This window comes from Engraulis encrasicolus, chromosome 12 (assembly GCF_034702125.1).
Source record: "Engraulis encrasicolus isolate BLACKSEA-1 chromosome 12, IST_EnEncr_1.0, whole genome shotgun sequence".
NCBI classification, from domain to species: domain Eukaryota; kingdom Metazoa; phylum Chordata; class Actinopteri; order Clupeiformes; family Engraulidae; genus Engraulis; species Engraulis encrasicolus.
The window spans coordinates 17769091-17786590 of record NC_085868.1 but is presented as its reverse complement, the minus strand read 5'-3'; the positions used below and the strand labels follow the sequence as shown (position 1 = coordinate 17786590).

At 43.7% G+C, this 17500-nt stretch overlaps 1 protein-coding gene across 2 annotated transcripts in view; it reads right to left on the bottom strand.

Moving 5' to 3' along the window:
- aox6 (aldehyde oxidase 6) overlaps positions 1 to 10476 on the bottom strand; it is a 42826-nt gene extending 32350 nt beyond the window's left edge. Inside the window, exons 1-12 of one of the 2 annotated variants that reach the window (XM_063211720.1) lie at positions 10326 to 10476; positions 10086 to 10143; positions 9120 to 9216; positions 8551 to 8659; positions 7800 to 7926; positions 7287 to 7348; positions 6775 to 6840; positions 6276 to 6398; positions 5342 to 5422; positions 4732 to 4876; positions 4293 to 4385; positions 3586 to 3737 (exon numbers count right to left, since the gene is read on the bottom strand). In XM_063211720.1, coding sequence (XP_063067790.1) covers positions 3586 to 3737; positions 4293 to 4385; positions 4732 to 4876; positions 5342 to 5422; positions 6276 to 6398; positions 6775 to 6840; positions 7287 to 7348; positions 7800 to 7926; positions 8551 to 8659; positions 9120 to 9216; positions 10086 to 10143; positions 10326 to 10376 — 1164 coding nt within the window. In that variant the 5' untranslated portion in view covers positions 10377 to 10476. The remainder of the gene's footprint in view (positions 1 to 3585; positions 3738 to 4292; positions 4386 to 4731; positions 4877 to 5341; positions 5423 to 6275; positions 6399 to 6774; positions 6841 to 7286; positions 7349 to 7799; positions 7927 to 8550; positions 8660 to 9119; positions 9217 to 10085; positions 10144 to 10325) is intronic. The other variant, XM_063211721.1, reaches the window with a different exon arrangement.
- Positions 10477 to 17500: the final 7024 nt, after the last annotated feature.

The window sequence follows — 17500 nt, the reverse complement described above, 5'->3', positions numbered from 1 at the left end:
CTTGAGAATGGCTATATTGATACCAACTGTCAGAAAACAGGGGTGACAGGATTCCCTGGATGCGTAGAGCATTCCACAATGATTTGGGACCAAATTCAGAAGGCAAAGAGGGAGAAGACTGACCTGCACGTCATTTGGCTTGACCTTGCCAACACGTATGGATCAGTCCCGCACCAAATGATCAACTACGCCATGGACTTCTTTCACATGCCCACCTGTGTCAAGACCGTGGTAGTAGGACTGGGCGGTTAATCGAGTTTTACGGTTTCTCGAGAAGTTTTATGAAATCGATTAATATTTTGCCATATCGAATATCTCGAGTTTAGGCTGTAAGTGCGTAAGATTTCGCCACTCTGATTTCCCTTCTGTGCTGTGGAGCGGTCCGCCCCGCCTCCTCCTTGCGTGTGTTTCCCCCTAACAGAGCTGGCTCCCCCTCCCCCTCCTCCCCCTCCACTTGCGTGTAGCGGCGTGTGTTTGAGTTGATAAACTCTTTCAACATGGCGGCGCCCACAGAAGAAGCCGAAACAGCAGAATTTGTTCCAAAGAAAAGGACGAACGGCTCAATAATATGGCGTTATTTCGGATTTAGAGCCTCTGATGAGGAGCAGAAAGAGGCATTCTGCAGAGAATGCAAGAAACTGCTTTGTCCGTTGGTCCGTCCGTGACGCTTTTTGTCAGACATCTTTGTCCCATACAACCAGAGTGGGGTAAACCGGCTGTGCTAATACAGCCGTGATGCGTTTCCCAATCATTGGAAACCGCTTTGAAATGATAATAAACAACTAAAATATGATTTTAGTGTTTCTAGAAAGTTACCGCTGTTTTTATAAGTGCATACAGTGACACTAATAAGCGTTTATTACTGCCGTTTTCTGTTTATCACCGCTGCATACTGACGATGCACCCCTCGCTTCACAAATAGTGCCGTCTAGGAACAAAGACCGGTTTATTTTCGTTCCGCCTGGAAGCGGTCCGGAGCAACGGGCCTGACTCCTGTCTGACTCTAGTCTAGCCTTTGATCTCACATGGTTTAAGCATTTTGATGCTTTGTTATATTTTTTATTTTTGTACATATTATCTTCCTTAAAATAACAAACAGAACAAAAAATGACATTGTAATTTCAACATTGAACATCTTTTGGCTAGATAGCCACCGAGCTTTAAAAAAAAAAAAAAAAAAAAAGAAGAGAAAAGGCAGAGAATCACTGGCATAGATGGACACGTCTGTTGTCCGCCTGTCGGACTTGTTTTCTTTTGTCTTCTTATCATAAAAATGTTTTGTCTTTATCTTAAAAGTTAAAGAAGCACTTTATAAGAACGGGCTACTCTCATGTTTTATGTTTTATATACAATTAAAATAAGCCAATATACTAATTCCTTGGTTTTATGTTAAAAATGGTGCACAAGCACTTTGTTACTAGTTGTACCTACCTCTAGGCACTTGGGTGCCAACCTCTTTGCACTTAAATAAAAAGAAAAACCTTTGCTGAATTTCGTGGGTTTTTTTTCCCTTGCATAGATATCGAGATATATATCGTATATCGAGATATAGCAGACACTAATCGAGATTATTGTTTTTCTCAATATCGCCCAGCCCTACCCTGGTAGCAAAGTATTTCAACAACCCGCAGATGTGCTTCTCCATACAAGACTTCACTACTGGGTGGCAACAGCTTCGCAATGGGATGTGCAATTTCTCCGATACTATTTGTAGCAGCATTTGAGATCATTCTCATCGGTGCAAGACAAATGGTCAGAGGGATCAAACTGCCAAATGGTCAGAGGCTTCCCCCACTAAGGAGCTACATGGACGACGTCACCTCCCTCCTTCAGACAGCAGCATGTACAGTAAGACTGCTGAAGAGGATGGACGAGCTGATGTCATGGGCCCTGAAGCGAAGGGGAGTAGAGTTGCCCAGCCGGGACTTGAACCCAGACCTTCAGGGGTAGTAAACTGGGGCTCTGACCGCTACACCAAAGAGCCAGGCTTGTTGGTATGTTAGTCAGAACACACCCACAACCCTAGTGATGGTCACTCCATCACACTGCCTTCCCCTTCAGGAAGTGCACCTGTGTGCTTCACACACTCATGGTGTCCCTCACGCAACTGCCCATCATGCTTCTCCCATCCAGTGTGCCCCATCATCAATGCTTCACCCATCACTGTGGTCCCTCACACCGGGTCACCATTCCTGGGAGTCCCTCACATGGAATTACGGCTCACACACAATGGGTACGCTTCCGATGGCCTCACAGCAGCCATCCCACTTCTGACACCATTTGTAGCGAAGGGGAGTAGGCCCAGCTGGGACTTGAACCCAGACCTTCTGGGGTAGTAAACTGGGGCTCTGACCGCTACACCAAAGAGCCAGGCTCTTTTGCATGTTAGTCAGAACACACCCACAACCCTAGTGATGGTCACTCCATCACAGGCCCGAATGAAGATCAAGCCCTCTAAGTCTCGCAGCCTGTCACTTAGGAAAGGAGTCAGGAATGACTGCACCACCTTTCTAGTAGGAGGGGAAAAGATACCACTTCTTGCCGAGCAACCCATCAGAAGCCTGGGGAGGCAGTACACCGCGGAACTATCTGATAAACAGATGTAGCAGCTATGTGACGGCCTGGCAAGGATCAACCAAAGCCAACTCCTTGGGAAGTACAAGGTTTGGTGCTAACAGTTTACACTCTAACAGAGGGTAATGTGGCCCCTGAAAATGAGCAAGATCCCCTCATCAACCGTGACTAAGATGGATGGGAAAGCCAACTCATTCATACGAAAGTAGTTGGAGTTGCCACGTTGCCTATATGAAGCTGGCCTCTTCAGAAGAATTATGCTGCAACTACCACTGAAGTCACTACAGTTGGGCTACATGCAAGAGAAGGCCAGGTTGGTCCTTGAGCTTCGGGAGTCCACAGACGAGTCAGTCAGGAAAGCTAACGCCAGAGTTCTGACTGTCCGCAAGTGGAACGCCCAGACCGAGGTCGACCAAGCTGTAAGCCGGCTGCAGCACAAGGAAATCATGGGAAGAGTGCAGGTAGGTAGAGCAGGCCTAGAATGGGGAGATGCACCAAGATTTTGGTCCAAGGCCCATCACAAGGAAAGGAAGGAGATGGTGGTGGCGGAGGTGACGAGGATGGAGAAAGACCGCTACAAGATCAAGGCTGTGTGGGACGGCAGGGAAGCTGGACAACCTGGGAGGGAATCTCAAACAGGAACATCAGTTGGTCAGACGTGTGGAAGAGTCTTATTTTCTCTCGCTGACCCATGGGCACCGGAGGAGGTGCGACAGGCAGCAATGCTCAGCAGGTATTAACAGCTACCTGTACAATCCTTTCTGCTCACAGTGATCCAGGACCATTGTTCATTTTAGAGCTCACAGTGATCCAGGAACATTATTAATTTTACGGCTCAGAGTGATCCAGGACCATTGTTCATTTTACCGCTCTCACAATAATCCAGGACCATCATTCATTTTACAGATCAAAGTGATCCAGGACCACAATGCTGCAGGACCATTGTTCATTGTTGTTGCATGTTTGTCCGTCTGTCAGACTTTTTCCTCATAATCGAGTAGCGATACTCACAGCCACGTTGCGTATCTGCGCCCCTGCCAGGTTGCCCAGCTGCTGCAGTAGAGCCCTGTGGGTCTCACTCTGCTCAGGGGCCAGGGTCCTCACCAGCTCCTCCAGAACCTCACGCAGCACAGACATGGTACAGCCCGCACCTATGCTCACTCCTGTGGGTGGGAGAACACACACATCGGTACAGACACAAAACATAGACACATTATGTACATCTGCATACACATATCCACTCCAAAATGCATACACGCTCACACACGTACTCACATAAACATACTGTGTGAGTACACACTAAATATACAGTAGCTTCATAATGCACATCGTCACACCAGTGGAACTCTGTTGAAAAGTTAACTATAATAGCACTACACTGCAATGGCATAACACGGGGCCAATGCACTATGACTTGGTCATTGCCACTCTGGCAACAGCAAATTTATAACAGCGTGTTTTAAGGGGCTAATATATGCTACATATAAAAATGAAAGTGCATGACACAATGATACAGAGCAAAGGAGAGAGGGGTACAAAGACAAATAAATGAGAATGAGCGAGACAGAGAAACGTATTAAGATGCAACACTGGTATCCACTAAACAATTCACAGCATCAATAACAAACTTTATGAGTCAAATACAGCTCTTGATCTTGAAGTGACCTTCTCTGCTGGCATACTGTGTTACCACAATGTAAACAGAAGTCTCTGCTCACCCTCTGGTGTGTGTGTCACTTCAAACAGGTCTGCAACCCTGCTGGGTGAAATGATGAAAGGATGCAGAACTCCTTTAAACTTCATGTCCAGACCTTCAGGAAGAATGAGAAGATGGATTAGAGACAGTAGAGTAGAGTAGAGTAGAGTAGAGTAGAGTAGAGTAGAGTAGAGTAGAGTACAGTACAGTAGAGTAAAGTAGAGTAGAATAGAGTAACTTAACTGATCCACGGGGGGAAATGAAAGAAGACATTACAGGTAGACACAATATAGTACACAAACATATTACGAAACTGAGTGATGCAGGGCTGAAAGCTTTTTTTAAATTATCTTTTTTTTTTTTTTTTTTACAAAATATACAAAACTTATGAATAATATCAATCTATAGTACATCAAGAACATATATAGAAGCAGCCTACTATTCAATTAATAAATGCTGACCAATATTGGTGTTGCCCATGACGATGGGTGCTTGTGGATGCTGAGCCTTCAGGTCCACGACCTCCTCCAAGGTCACAGGGGACACCCAGGTGACCCGCTCCCCACGGAACACCTGCGTCACCTGCTCCCCACGCTCAGCCATCCTCTACAAGGGGACAAGGCTCAGTAACACTCCACTTGACGCTGGCGTCATAAGTATGACATGATAGTATTATAACAGTGTCATAACGTAGTCATGATATGGATGTGTCATAAACATTCCATGACTGTTGTCATTGAGTGAAATTCGGTTATAGTAAAGACAACCATACCAATGTCAAATTTTCATGACCATAAAAACATGTATGGCATTATGTTTATGACTCATCCATGACAGTGTCATGACACTGTTTTGACACTATGATGACATGTGACATGGCATGGTCATGTCATCCGTATGTTGCTGTGTCAAATAAAGTGTAACATAATATTTAAGGTTTTATTGCCACAAACAAAGAGTAGGGATGGAGCATCAACAGTGTACTGTGTACAGTAGTTTGATGCAAAGTACTATACAGTATATATAAGCATATGAGACATTGTCAGCTAATCATGTCCTGCTGCAGCTTACAATGAGCTCTGGGGGGAAGATGAGGTCCTGGGTCGGATCCAGCGGGAGCAGATTATCCTTGTTGAAGAGCTCCAGGTGCCCCTGGGAAAGGGTGAGACACCATTAGCCAGAACACACCTTCAGTACACTGAATAAATCACAAGGTTCCCTCAGTTATCATTAAGGAGGAACTCTTAAACTTAAGCTTGAATCATGAATATTTCCTAAATAATAAACTAATATTTAAAAGTATGACCAAAGTAGGTGTGTGGCACCGGCACGGTTCTCAGTCAGCCTGAACGTGCCATCAGAGTGATCCAGAGAACCTTTGGGGTTCCTCAGGGAGGATTTAGGTGCTCTCATGAACCAGCTCAGGGTTATTTGAGGAACAAATATTTTTTTTATTTTTTTTATTGCAACCTTATACCACATGTTGCTATATTATGTTTATGTTGTGGTCTTCCCTTCCTTCTCCATTCGTGTACTGTTGAGTGTATTGCCGTCTTGTCTTTTACGTCGCAGCTTCCACAATAAAAAAACAGCGGTGCATGGTCATTTAAGCGGCAGAACTGCATGGCCATTTAAGCAGCAGAACTGCGCTATAATAAAGAAACACACGCCGTCTTCAGCATCTTGCACGGCCCACACGGCCCTCCGGTGCGAGATTGAAACTTTTCCACGGCCCTCAAGTTTCTGAGCGCGGCCCAGCTTTGGGCCGTGGCCCTATGGTTAAGAATCCCTGATCTACAGTACGTTATTCTGCTATTATACTATAATACTGTATGTCTGTCTGTTTGTCTGTCTGCCTGACTGACTTTCTATTCATCTATCTACCGGTATCTATTCATCTACCGGTATCTATCTGTCTGTCCATCTATCTATCAGTATTGTAAAGGGCAACTGATGCCTTGCTCAACAGCAATACAGAGGCTATTCGGCACTCACACAAACTCACATTCTGGAGGTTATCTGTGACCTCCTTCCCATTGACCTGGTCAGAGTGTTTGTTTGTGACCTCGTTCCCATTGGAGAGAGAAGGACAGTCACCACCATTGGTCAGGCCGGAGCCCTTTGGACCCTGTGGGCATGAAGGAAGGCAGCTGAAACACTTTTAGTGGCTGGAGAGAGAGCAGATACAGACCTTGCACTGGCACGTCACTGAAGTGTGTGTTTGTGTGTGTGTGTGTGTGTGTGTGTGTGTGTGTGTGTGTGTGTGTGTGTGTGTGTGTGTGTGTGTGCGTGCGTGCGTGCGTGAGAGACAGAGAGAGAGAGAGAGAGAGAGAGAGAGAGAGAGAGAGAGAGAGAGAGAGAGATACAGATAACTTTGTGAACTCTGGCCAGCCAAAACATGCTTTGAATGATAGGAGAGCTCAAGGCCAACTGACCATTGGCTTTCACTAGGCTACTACTTGTACGTCTGCGTAAGCGGCACACTAATAAAGTTTTCTGCTTACATTTTCTTCAGGTGAATTTCCATTTAAGCAACACGCTCCTCCCTTACTCTGGCAACAGTCTGACACCTGCAAAGAAACATAGCAAAAACAAAGTTATTCCAGATATTTGTAAATTAACATTTTCAGTAACACTTTAGAATAGGGTTCATGTTTTAGCCAGTACATGCTTAATGACTGTCTGTATGTACTTGAGTCATTTGTCAAGGGCCTACTAGGTCCTTACTATGATAATATTTATATATTTGGGCATGTGTCGGTGGCTAACACGTGAAGCTATAATAAAGTGTTACCACATTTTCATATGATCTCTCTCTCTCTCTCTCTCTCTCTCTCTCTCTCTCTCTCTCTCTCTCTCTCTCTCTCATACACACACACACACGCGCGCGCAACAAATTATAAAGTGTCCACAGTGTCACATGTGCCTTAGCTGATTGGCACATGGAAACCAAGACAAAGTGGCCAACAAAATGCAATTATTACTGTATGTGATGTAGACCGGCTGGCTACTATACCTCACAGAAGGTCCGATATCCATCTAGAATAGGCCGGTACCCAGTGCAGCGACACAGATTACCTAGAAAGCAGCAAAGGGAAACAACATTGAGAGCAAGGTTCTGGTTCACTCCACACAATGTTCTGTTTCACTCCATCAAGTATACAACACAAAGATTATGTTGTATGTGTGTGTGTGTGTGTGTGTGTGTGTGTGTGTGTGTGTGTGTGTGTGTGTGTGTGTGTGTGTGTGTGTGTGTGTGTGTGTGTGTGTGTGTGTATGTGTGTGTGTGTGTGTGTATCACACATCTCTGTCTGTGTGTGGTATGAGCTGGTGGTGAGAGAGCGAGAGCGAGAGCGAGAGAGACAGAGAGAGACAGAGACAGAGAGAGAGACAGACAGAGACAGAGAGAAAGAGAGACAGACAGAGAGAGAGAGAGAGAGACAGAGACAGAGACAGAGGGAGAGAGAAAAAGAGAGACAGACAGAGAGAGAGAGAAAGAGAGAGAGTGAAGAGAGAGGTGCTAAAGTACCAGCCAGTGTCTCTGTGATGTCCTCCATGCAGGGTTGGGGCTTGTTCCTCAGCAGAGCATACATGGACATGACCATCCCAGGAGTACAGAAGCCACATTGGGAACCATGTGCTTTTGCTATGCGCTCCTAATCATGAGGACACACACGCACCATGCACGCATGCACGCACACACACGCACATCCGCAGACACACACATTATTTTTTTCAAATGTAAAATATAATCCTATAAATGGGGGGGGGAGTAGTTTATACAGTAGGGCTCAGAATTTGGTGCTACGTCCCTGATAGTAAGACCAGGAATGGATTATGGGCCCCTAGACCAGACAAAAAGAAAGGGCCCCCTCCCCTCCTTGCTAATTAACAAAACGATTCAGAGTTTCAGGCCAAATGAGAGAGTCGATGTCCTGGCGGTGTTTGGGGGAAACCTCCCAAGAACATGTTAAAAGTGTTCAAATTAATATAGAGGCTTGGGCTTCAAGTGTAACTGAGGTGAACTGAACTCGTCACCTCCTAGTCAACGCATCGGTTCGGGTATGGGAGGCACAGCACGATACCGCTGAGCTAAAGGACCAGTCCGACCAGACCAGCTCAGCGCTACCAATACCGTATGAGGCTTCGGGAGGGAGGTTTACTAACGTTCCACACCGCACTCTGCTAGTTGGCCCTCGTTACATAAGGTCTCCTTGACACTTGGGCCCCTGGTAGGCCCGTTTAATTATGTCCCTGGGTAAGACCAGGCTAGCAGTTACCTGGACGGGGTGCAGCTTGGTCTTGGTGTTGCCGATGCCCTCCACGGTAGTCACGGCGACCCCCTGGAGTTGGCACACGGGCATCAGGCAGGCGTTCACCGCACAGTGGCTGAGGGGTTAAAGTCAACTTACTGCACACACAGGGGCCGGATTAACACACAGGGCTGCGGTTCCCAAAAACTCGTAGCCTCTTACTGCAAATGGTGTCGTCGTGACCCTATTCACTTGCTGAAAATGCAGGCCATCTTAATCCAGCCCTGTGTGCGCACATGCCTACACTGCCTACACCATCTTACGCGTCAAATTGGCATGAAGGTGTGTGTGTGTGTGTGTGTGTGTGTGTGTGTGTGTGTGTGTGTGTGTGTGTGTGTGTGTGTGTGTGTGTGTGTGTGTGTGTGTGTGTGTGTGTGTGTGTGTGTGTTACGGTATGGTAGGAACAGACCACTGGACAAAGATACCTACCTGATAATGCACAGTTGTAACATTGTCACGAGTCATGTTTTGTTTTGCCAATATCTTTCAGAACATTAAAACCAAAACTTGTCGATCATTTCACTAGAAAAGGATACGAGACTGTCCTGTTCTGGACATGGTAGCGAGACAGCATGACGGTGCAAGCCCCACAGCCTCCTCCTCCACAGCCATACTTGCTGCCCGTCAGCCCCACTGGCACACAGGTCATCGTTAAGGAAACTCCAGAAATTAGATAACATTTTACTTGACGCCAGCGTCATACGTATGACATATTAGAGCCATAGCAGAGCACTTTACTTGACTTTTGAGTTGCATGCCTTTTATGATGCAGTGCTATACAAATACAATTATTACTATTATTTACTTTACTTGACAGGTACGTATGACATCCAGTGTCATAACCTGGCCAAGCATGTGTCATAAACATATGATTTTGCCATTACGAGAAACACGGTTATGGTAAAAACAGCCCTAACAATGTCAACTTTTCATGACCATAAAACGTTAATGACTCGTCCATGACTGTGTCATGACACTGTTTTGACACAATTATAACACTATGTCATTAGTAGGCCTATGACACCGGCATCAAGTAAATTGTTAGGCTACCAAAAAGTACTACCTTATGTAGGCCTAACCTACTACACAACAATGTGTGACAGATGTTCATTAGTAATCATTCACTGTAACATTACAACATCACTTTACAACTTCACAACATTTATTTAGCCTACTAACATAGGTCACTCATTCAGTTTTCTCAAATCATCAACCATGGCATAGTCATTCATGAGAGGCAAGAATAGAATACAATAAGAGCATATAGATGTTAACTTTAAGTGACGAAGACATTTGCATTTGGCCTACTCTATTTAAATGTGTAGGCTAGTGAAGCCTTCGTGACTCCATATCGAAACGGAGGGAGATTGGGTAGGCATGGAAAATGCGCACCAGTCGATGTCCGCAGATGACAACAGTGCCAGTGAAATCCATTCAACCTTGGCTAGCCTTTGTTAACTTTACCTACCAAAGACCGTATTGCAAATTGGATTGAAGGATACTCCTTTTTCGTAAGTAGGGCAACAGCATAGTTTCAGGATCCACATCGCGCTCTGTGACCTAAAGAGGCATAATTTCCGTCAATTTCAAGAAGTAAACAATTGACATTTAGGCTACAAAACACACAAAACACAAGACACCACATGAACTTGGAAGTGCTCATATCAGCATGTTACATTGCCTAATTTGCATATAAACAGCGCGAGTCACTTAAATGTGGATCTCGTGATAGGCCTAAGCACCTTTTTCCCGTTGACAAAAAAAGTTAACAGACTGTCTTGCGCTCCAGCCATTGCGTCGGCGAATAACAACAACAGAGAGGCCGGACACTTTCCTGTCCTCTCCTCAACCTAGCCGACTCTTAAAGTGGCAAGACTATTTCAGGTTAGCCTACTAGTATTGGTCAGGGAAATGAGGGCTCAGAGGAATTGGTTAAATATTGACCGTCACTCTTAGCAACGTTCTGACTGAGTGAGGAAGTGCAATCCTACAACTAGAGCAAATCTCTTTATTTGGGTTCACTTGAGGTCACGGTCTTCGTCTTCTTGTTAGAGGCTCATTCGGGTTCTTGAGATTTTTCTGTCTTTATTTCTTTCTTTCTTTTTTAAGTGGGTATGTTAGAGCTGAATGAACACATTCTAATGCAAAATGAGGGTCCTAGCTTTTAAATGCAACTATTCATGTTTGTGCTTCGGAAGATATTTGGGATTTAAATTGATTAAATAGTAGACACATGCACCGTTGGTTGATGCATTGTTTCCATCTAAGCGAGTTGTGAATTTGTGCCAACTTACAGGTAGGTGGGGCTAGTTGGCACACATTTGTATTGCATTAAATGATGTCAAAGAACATGAAGACTGCTCTATAATGACTGAATACTGAATATTTAAAATATCATGAGCTAAAGAGGCCTAAAATGAAACAACATTGACTGCTCTACAATGGAGTGAAACATAATTAGGGCTAATTCACTCCATTGCGGCTACAAGCAGCGCTCCAATATTGACTATGACTTAGGTAGGCCTGCACAGTAAGTAGGCCAACATATAGCCTACTGTATTGCAACCATACTCATAAATAGTAGTAGTCTAGAATAAGAATTTTCTACAATACATCCAATACATTCTTATGGCCACGGCGCTAGTTGGTACATGCCATAGAAAGTCAATGGAAGCACATGTGCCAACTCATACGTGAGTGTACCAACAGCAGATGAATAAAGTTACTGTACTCTATTTTTCTCCTGTGAGATGGCTGCTATTTCGTTACATTTCCACAAGATGGCAGTGCAGCTCAATGGAAAGGCAATCTTTCATAGGAGAATCCACAGAGAGAGAGAGAGAGAGAGAGAGAGAGAGAGAGAGAGAGAGAGAGAGAGAGAGAGAGAGAGAGAGAGAGAGAGAGAGAGAGAGAGAGAGAGAGAGAGAGAGAGAGAGAGAGTTTTGATCTTTGAAGCCATGGTGTTTGCAGTGTCAGTATGTCCCCCCTGCTGGTAAACTTCATTACAACTATTCCTTCCCTTGGGCTCGTTGAAGGAAAATGCACCCAACCAGCACACAAACAGCTTGTTCAACAGCTTCTTCGTTATATTACATCAAACTTAGCTGACACTTTTATCCAAAGCAACTTACAGTTATTTTAAGTACAGGGTATTGGTTACAGTCCCTGGAGCAGTGTGGGGTTAGGTGCCTTGCTCAAGGCCACCTCAGACATGGAGTGAGATAGGAAGTGGACAGGTGGGATTCAAACCAGCAACCCTCTGATCTAAAGCCCATCTCCTTAACCACTAGGCCTTTGGGGCCCCATCACAGCCTACTTGGCAGAGCCACCTGATAAAATAGATCTACCATTTTGTGGTAGTAGAACCGATCTAACTTGGAGTTTCTTGTGTTGCAGCTGGTACATTATCACAAAACAATGAGTTGCTCACAGCTGCGATTGGGTGAAAAAATACCACAGGATGGGACGTGCCATTGCTGGAAACACATTATCTCTTATTGTGAGAGAGAAACCCACTTTCAGGCCTTCAGGTACGACATCAAACAACACAAAGATCACAGGAAAACAAAATCCCTTTTGTGTAGCAGTGGTGTTGAGTGCTTTGTTAATGTTCACAACTGACATACTGAGAGGCTTTTTTTGGTGGGGAAAAAATGGTTGTGTGTGTGTGTGTGTGTGTGTGTGTGTGTGTGTGTGTGTGTGTGTGTGTGTGTGTGTGTGTGTGTGTGTGTGTGTGTGTGTGTGTGTGTGTGTGTGTTTGTGTCCATGTCTGTGTCTGTGTCTGTGTCTGTGTCTTTGTATCTATGTGTGAATGTGTTTCAGACCTTAAAACAACAATGACATCAGACACGTTCTCTGACAAATGCTGTGAGTGGTGTTGTAAGCTTTGGCCTTGTCTTTTGTTGATTCATTATCAGAGCCTGGAGTCTTAAGTGACGACAGCCTACTGTCAGCTGTCCTGATGATGCGTTTCCCTAAGGTGTAGTCACAACTCTGTTACTGACATATTTAGGTCAGTATGTAGTGAAAATAGTGTACATCGTAGTACATATCATACACAACTATTCATTTTTAGTTTAAACTACTTATATAGTTCTGAATTATATTTGAAGGTGCACTGTGTAAGATTATGTGGCCAGTATTGCAACTATGCAACATTGAAGCTGTGCTGCCTATTGCCAAATTTGATCTTTTTATGAATATTTACTAAGTAATGAACTAATATTTACTAGTATGACCAAAGTATAGTACAGGTTTTGCAGCTAAAAATGGCTATTTCTGGAAATTCAAAATGGCGGAAAATGGAGAGGATCCCCCTTTTCATGTATGAACATTTTTATTTTCCCAGTCATAATGCATAGGCCACTTAGACTTTGATGGTGGTGGTAAGTAGTCCTGCAAAAGGTAACATTGATGAATGGGTAGCATGAATTCTGGAAAGAAAGAGCAAAACATATTACACAGTGCACCTTTAAGATGTATGCTGACCAGGATCGAAAGATTTTCAGACGTTATGAGACATCCTTGTGACACATGTTGCTTCCTCTGCAAGACAGTATGATTCCTACCTGATATGTATGAAATGCACTGCGACTAGGCCTATCAACTAAATGTGGCCTTCGGTCTCATCAAGTGTTTGCACTGCTGCCTTCTTGTCCGTTCTCAGAGCCCCAGGTCTCACCATTATATGTTACTCTAAGTGTATATTGCAGCAGGCATGCCTGCAATTTCACAGACACGCAGCATATAAAAGCATGACACAAACCACAGCGACACAGAGTAGGCTATACCTGGGTGATTAGCCGGGACTTTCCCCAAGTAAATAAAATGACATATGTGAAGTAAAAAGAATAACAAGCATGAACGCTAGGCAGTGACAAGTTATTTCATGTTCTCAATTTTGGCGTTCTTGGTTGGTTTTATAGTCAATTGGTAGTGTCTGCACCCAGAAAGCGCTTTTTGCCCGGAGTGTGATGAATCAGTGGTGGTACTAGGCTATGAGAAGCTTCCGCAAGATGTCCTGCTATACACTTTTATTTAATATTATTTTATTAACATTTTTATACCCCCTTAAGTGTTTTATATCTTTGGGAAGTACTGGATCTCCATCAGTTGGTACAATGCTGATTATATGATCCTTGAAAAAGCAGTGGCTGTGATTTTGTCAAGTGAATTTGTACCAGGCGGTTAGAGCACTGTTGTTTCAACCAATTGCTTTTATGTGACATCATCGGTGAGCAATGTAAGTCGAGTTGCGTCATCTGTGGGGGTGATGTCTTATATCCCATACAGTAAACAATGATTTGAAAAAAAGAAATATTTTGCAAGTTACACATACTTTTTATTTGTGTTGGAACAAACACAACTTTCCAGTGAAAGACGGCTAAGGTAAAAGTGACATAGTATTTGCCTTTTAGTTTGTGTGTGTGTGTGTGTGTGTGTGTGTGTGTGTGTGTGTGTGTGTGTGTGTGTGTGTGTGTGTGTGTGTGTGTGTGTGTGTGTGTGTGTGTGTGTGTGTGTGTGTGTGTGTGTGTGTATTGGCATGCTGGTGAATGTGCTCAGCAAATGTTTAGTCTAGTCACTGAATGATCACTCGGCTGATTTATAGTCCCTGGGAGGATCCTTTACTCCGACGCACCACACACACACACACACACACACACACACACACACACACACACACACACACACACACAGGATCCTCCACTTCGACGCACCACACGCTTCCAAAGAGCCCTGAGTCAGAGCTGGGCAGACACACACACACACACACACACACACACACACACACACACACACACACACACACACACACACACACACACACACACACACACACACACACACACACACACACACACACACACACACACACATACACAGCTCCCCAGGGACATGAGGCCATCTTCCCTGGGGTGTCTGACTTCCAACACGTCTAGCTTCAGGTTGCTTCAGTAGACGCCACTGGGAACGGGTGTACGCACACACACACACACACACACACACACACACACACACACACACACACACACACACACACACACACACACACACACACACACACACACACACACACACACACACACACACACACACACAAGTGAAAAGTTCCTTTCTGGTGACGAGTTACTGCAAAGGACCTCATTCCTCTCCATAGCTACAATACCCCCCCCCCCCCCTCTCTCTCTCTCTCTCTCTCTCTCTCTCTCTCTCTCTCTCTCTGCCTCTATTGTGTATACCACACCTCATCTATCTGTTCTGTTTTTCTTTCATTCTCTACCCATTCTCTCTTTCCCTGTCAGTCTCAGTCGACCCTATACGACCCTCAGCTACCTCTCTCAATTCTTTTATCTCTCTCTACCTCCCCCATTGTCTTATCTTCTACACATCTTTGTCTTTCATGCGTTCTCTTTGTTTGACTTTCATTCCATCTGTCTCTCTCCACCTCTCCCTCCACCCTCCACCCCTCACTCCTCTATCTCTCTGGTCCTTTCTTCCCCATCTGTTTTCCACCATCCACATTCTATCTCTATCATTCTCCTTGATTTGACCTTTCAGTAAGAACTTATAGGGTTCACATAGGCCACTGATATGGTCATAGCATATTTCCTATACAAAGTCCAGAGTTCACATACCGCCTCCTATACTGAACCCACCGGTCCTCCTTTTTTCCACACTGAGCCATACAGTAACATGAACCAAAACCAAACCTCAACCTCAAACCAACCATTTCATATAAACGCAGGGTAGCCCCTAAAGCATATTGCTCAGCAATTACATGTATTAAATGTAAATGTAGGGCTACGGTATATTATAGGGTAAAGACTGTGGCGGTCTTTAAATACATTAGGTTTTTCTACTGTGCTGTAACACGAAAAGCTTGGCAAGGATTTCACAGTTTTTTTTTTCAAACAGCAGGTCTTGAATTATCCCTGTGACACAAGAGCAGGATAAACTTTTATGAACTGTTGGACAATGTATGGTTGAAATGTGTGGATTTCATAAATTCTGAAGTTTTATTGCTGGGGGATTTTAATACGGACGTTGCCAGAGATGAACTTTCAATGTCTAAAGCTTTGAAGAACTTTTGTAGTAGCCGTAGCCTACACCAGCTGGTTAAAGAGCCGACTCGCGTTTGCATGTCTTCTCAAACCAAGATTGACCTTATTCTAGTTTCTAAGAAATCAAGAATTTTAAACAGTGGAGTAATACACTATGGCTTAAGTGACCACTCTATGATTTATTGCACTAGGAAAGTAAAGAAAACTGTGTTTAATGCTCACAACACCATGAAAATTAGATCTATGAAGGGGTATAGCAAAGAGGCACTTTCTGATTGTTTAAATGAAGTGAACTGGTCATCTGTGATTCAATGTTAAGATGTTGATCAGGCTTGGCATTTTTTTAAAGTATTATTTTTGCAAACCATAAACAAGATTGCTCCTTTTAGAGAAGTTAGAGTGAAACAGAGAACAGAACCATGGATAAATGATGGGATAGGCCTATTCGAGGCCATACGGAGCAGAAATAGATTATATGATCAATTTAGGAAAAATAAGGATAATGAGAGTTGGATAGAGTATAAAAAATGAGAAATGAAGTGAATAGACTTGTGGATTGTTCTAAACGGACCTATTTTAATGAGAAAATTGCAGAGTATAAACATGACGCAAAAAAACTTTGGCATTCATTGAAAGAGTTGGGATGTAATAAGAGGTTGAAAACCAAAACATGCAATATAAGTTTAGACCTTGGTAATACAATTATATCAGATAAGGATAAAGTAGCAGACAGTTTTAACAAATATTTTTCTACAATTGCTAAGCTGGTTGAAAAGCTCGAAGAAAGTAAAGTTTCTGAATTTTATTTACAGCAAGGGTTCAGCCAAATGCATTCTCTTTAGACAAGGTATCAGAAGCAGACGTACTAATACAACTCCAAAAGTTAGATGGCTCTAAAGCTACAGGTCTTGATAATATTCCATCTCGATTCTTGAAGGATGCTGCGGAGAGCATTACTCCAAGTGTAACACACATCATTAACTTGTCTATTGAAAATGGTTACTTCCCAAAGGATCTGAAGCTGGCTAAAGTGATTCCACTTTACAAGAAAGGGAGTAAATTAGATCAGGGCAACTATAGACCAGTCTCCATCCTGTGCACAATATCAAAACTAATTGAGAGATTGGTATATGAGCAGGTCAACACATACTGTATCTTTCATCTCACAACCTTCTATACGAACTGCAATCTGGATTCCGGAAATCACACTCCACCGACACATGTCTATTATATCTAACTGATTACATTAGAAAGGAGGTTGACCAGGGCAAATTCTGTGGCATGGTCATGCTGGATTTGCAGAAGGCATTTGATACTGTTGACCATGGGATTCTACTATCAAAATTGAGGGCTATAGGGTTCAATAGCACAGCAGTAAAATGGTTTGAGTCGTATCTGATGAATAGGATACAAGTGGTGGATGTTGGGGGAACTTTATCCCAGCCAGAAACTGTGAAGTGTGGGGTCCCTCAGGGGAGTGTTTTGGGCCCTCTTCTTTTTCTTTTATATATTAATGATCTTAAATCAGTCTGCTCATGTGAATTATTTTTATTTGCTGATGATTCTGCACTTGTGTTTTCACACAAGGATAAAACCATGGTTGAATCAACACTAAGTAGCGAGCTTTTTAATGTCAGTAAGTGGTTAGCAATTAATAGGCTTTCTCTTCATCTAGGAAAGTCCATTTTGTTTGGATCTAGACTGAAATTGAACAAAAACCCAGGTTTTAGTATATTAGCTGGTGACACTGCACTTAATGCCAAGGACTCGGTCAGCTATCTTGGGTGTTTACTGGACAGCCAGTTGTCAGGAGCTGGCCAAGCGCAGAAAGTCATCACTAAGGTTAATCAACGAGT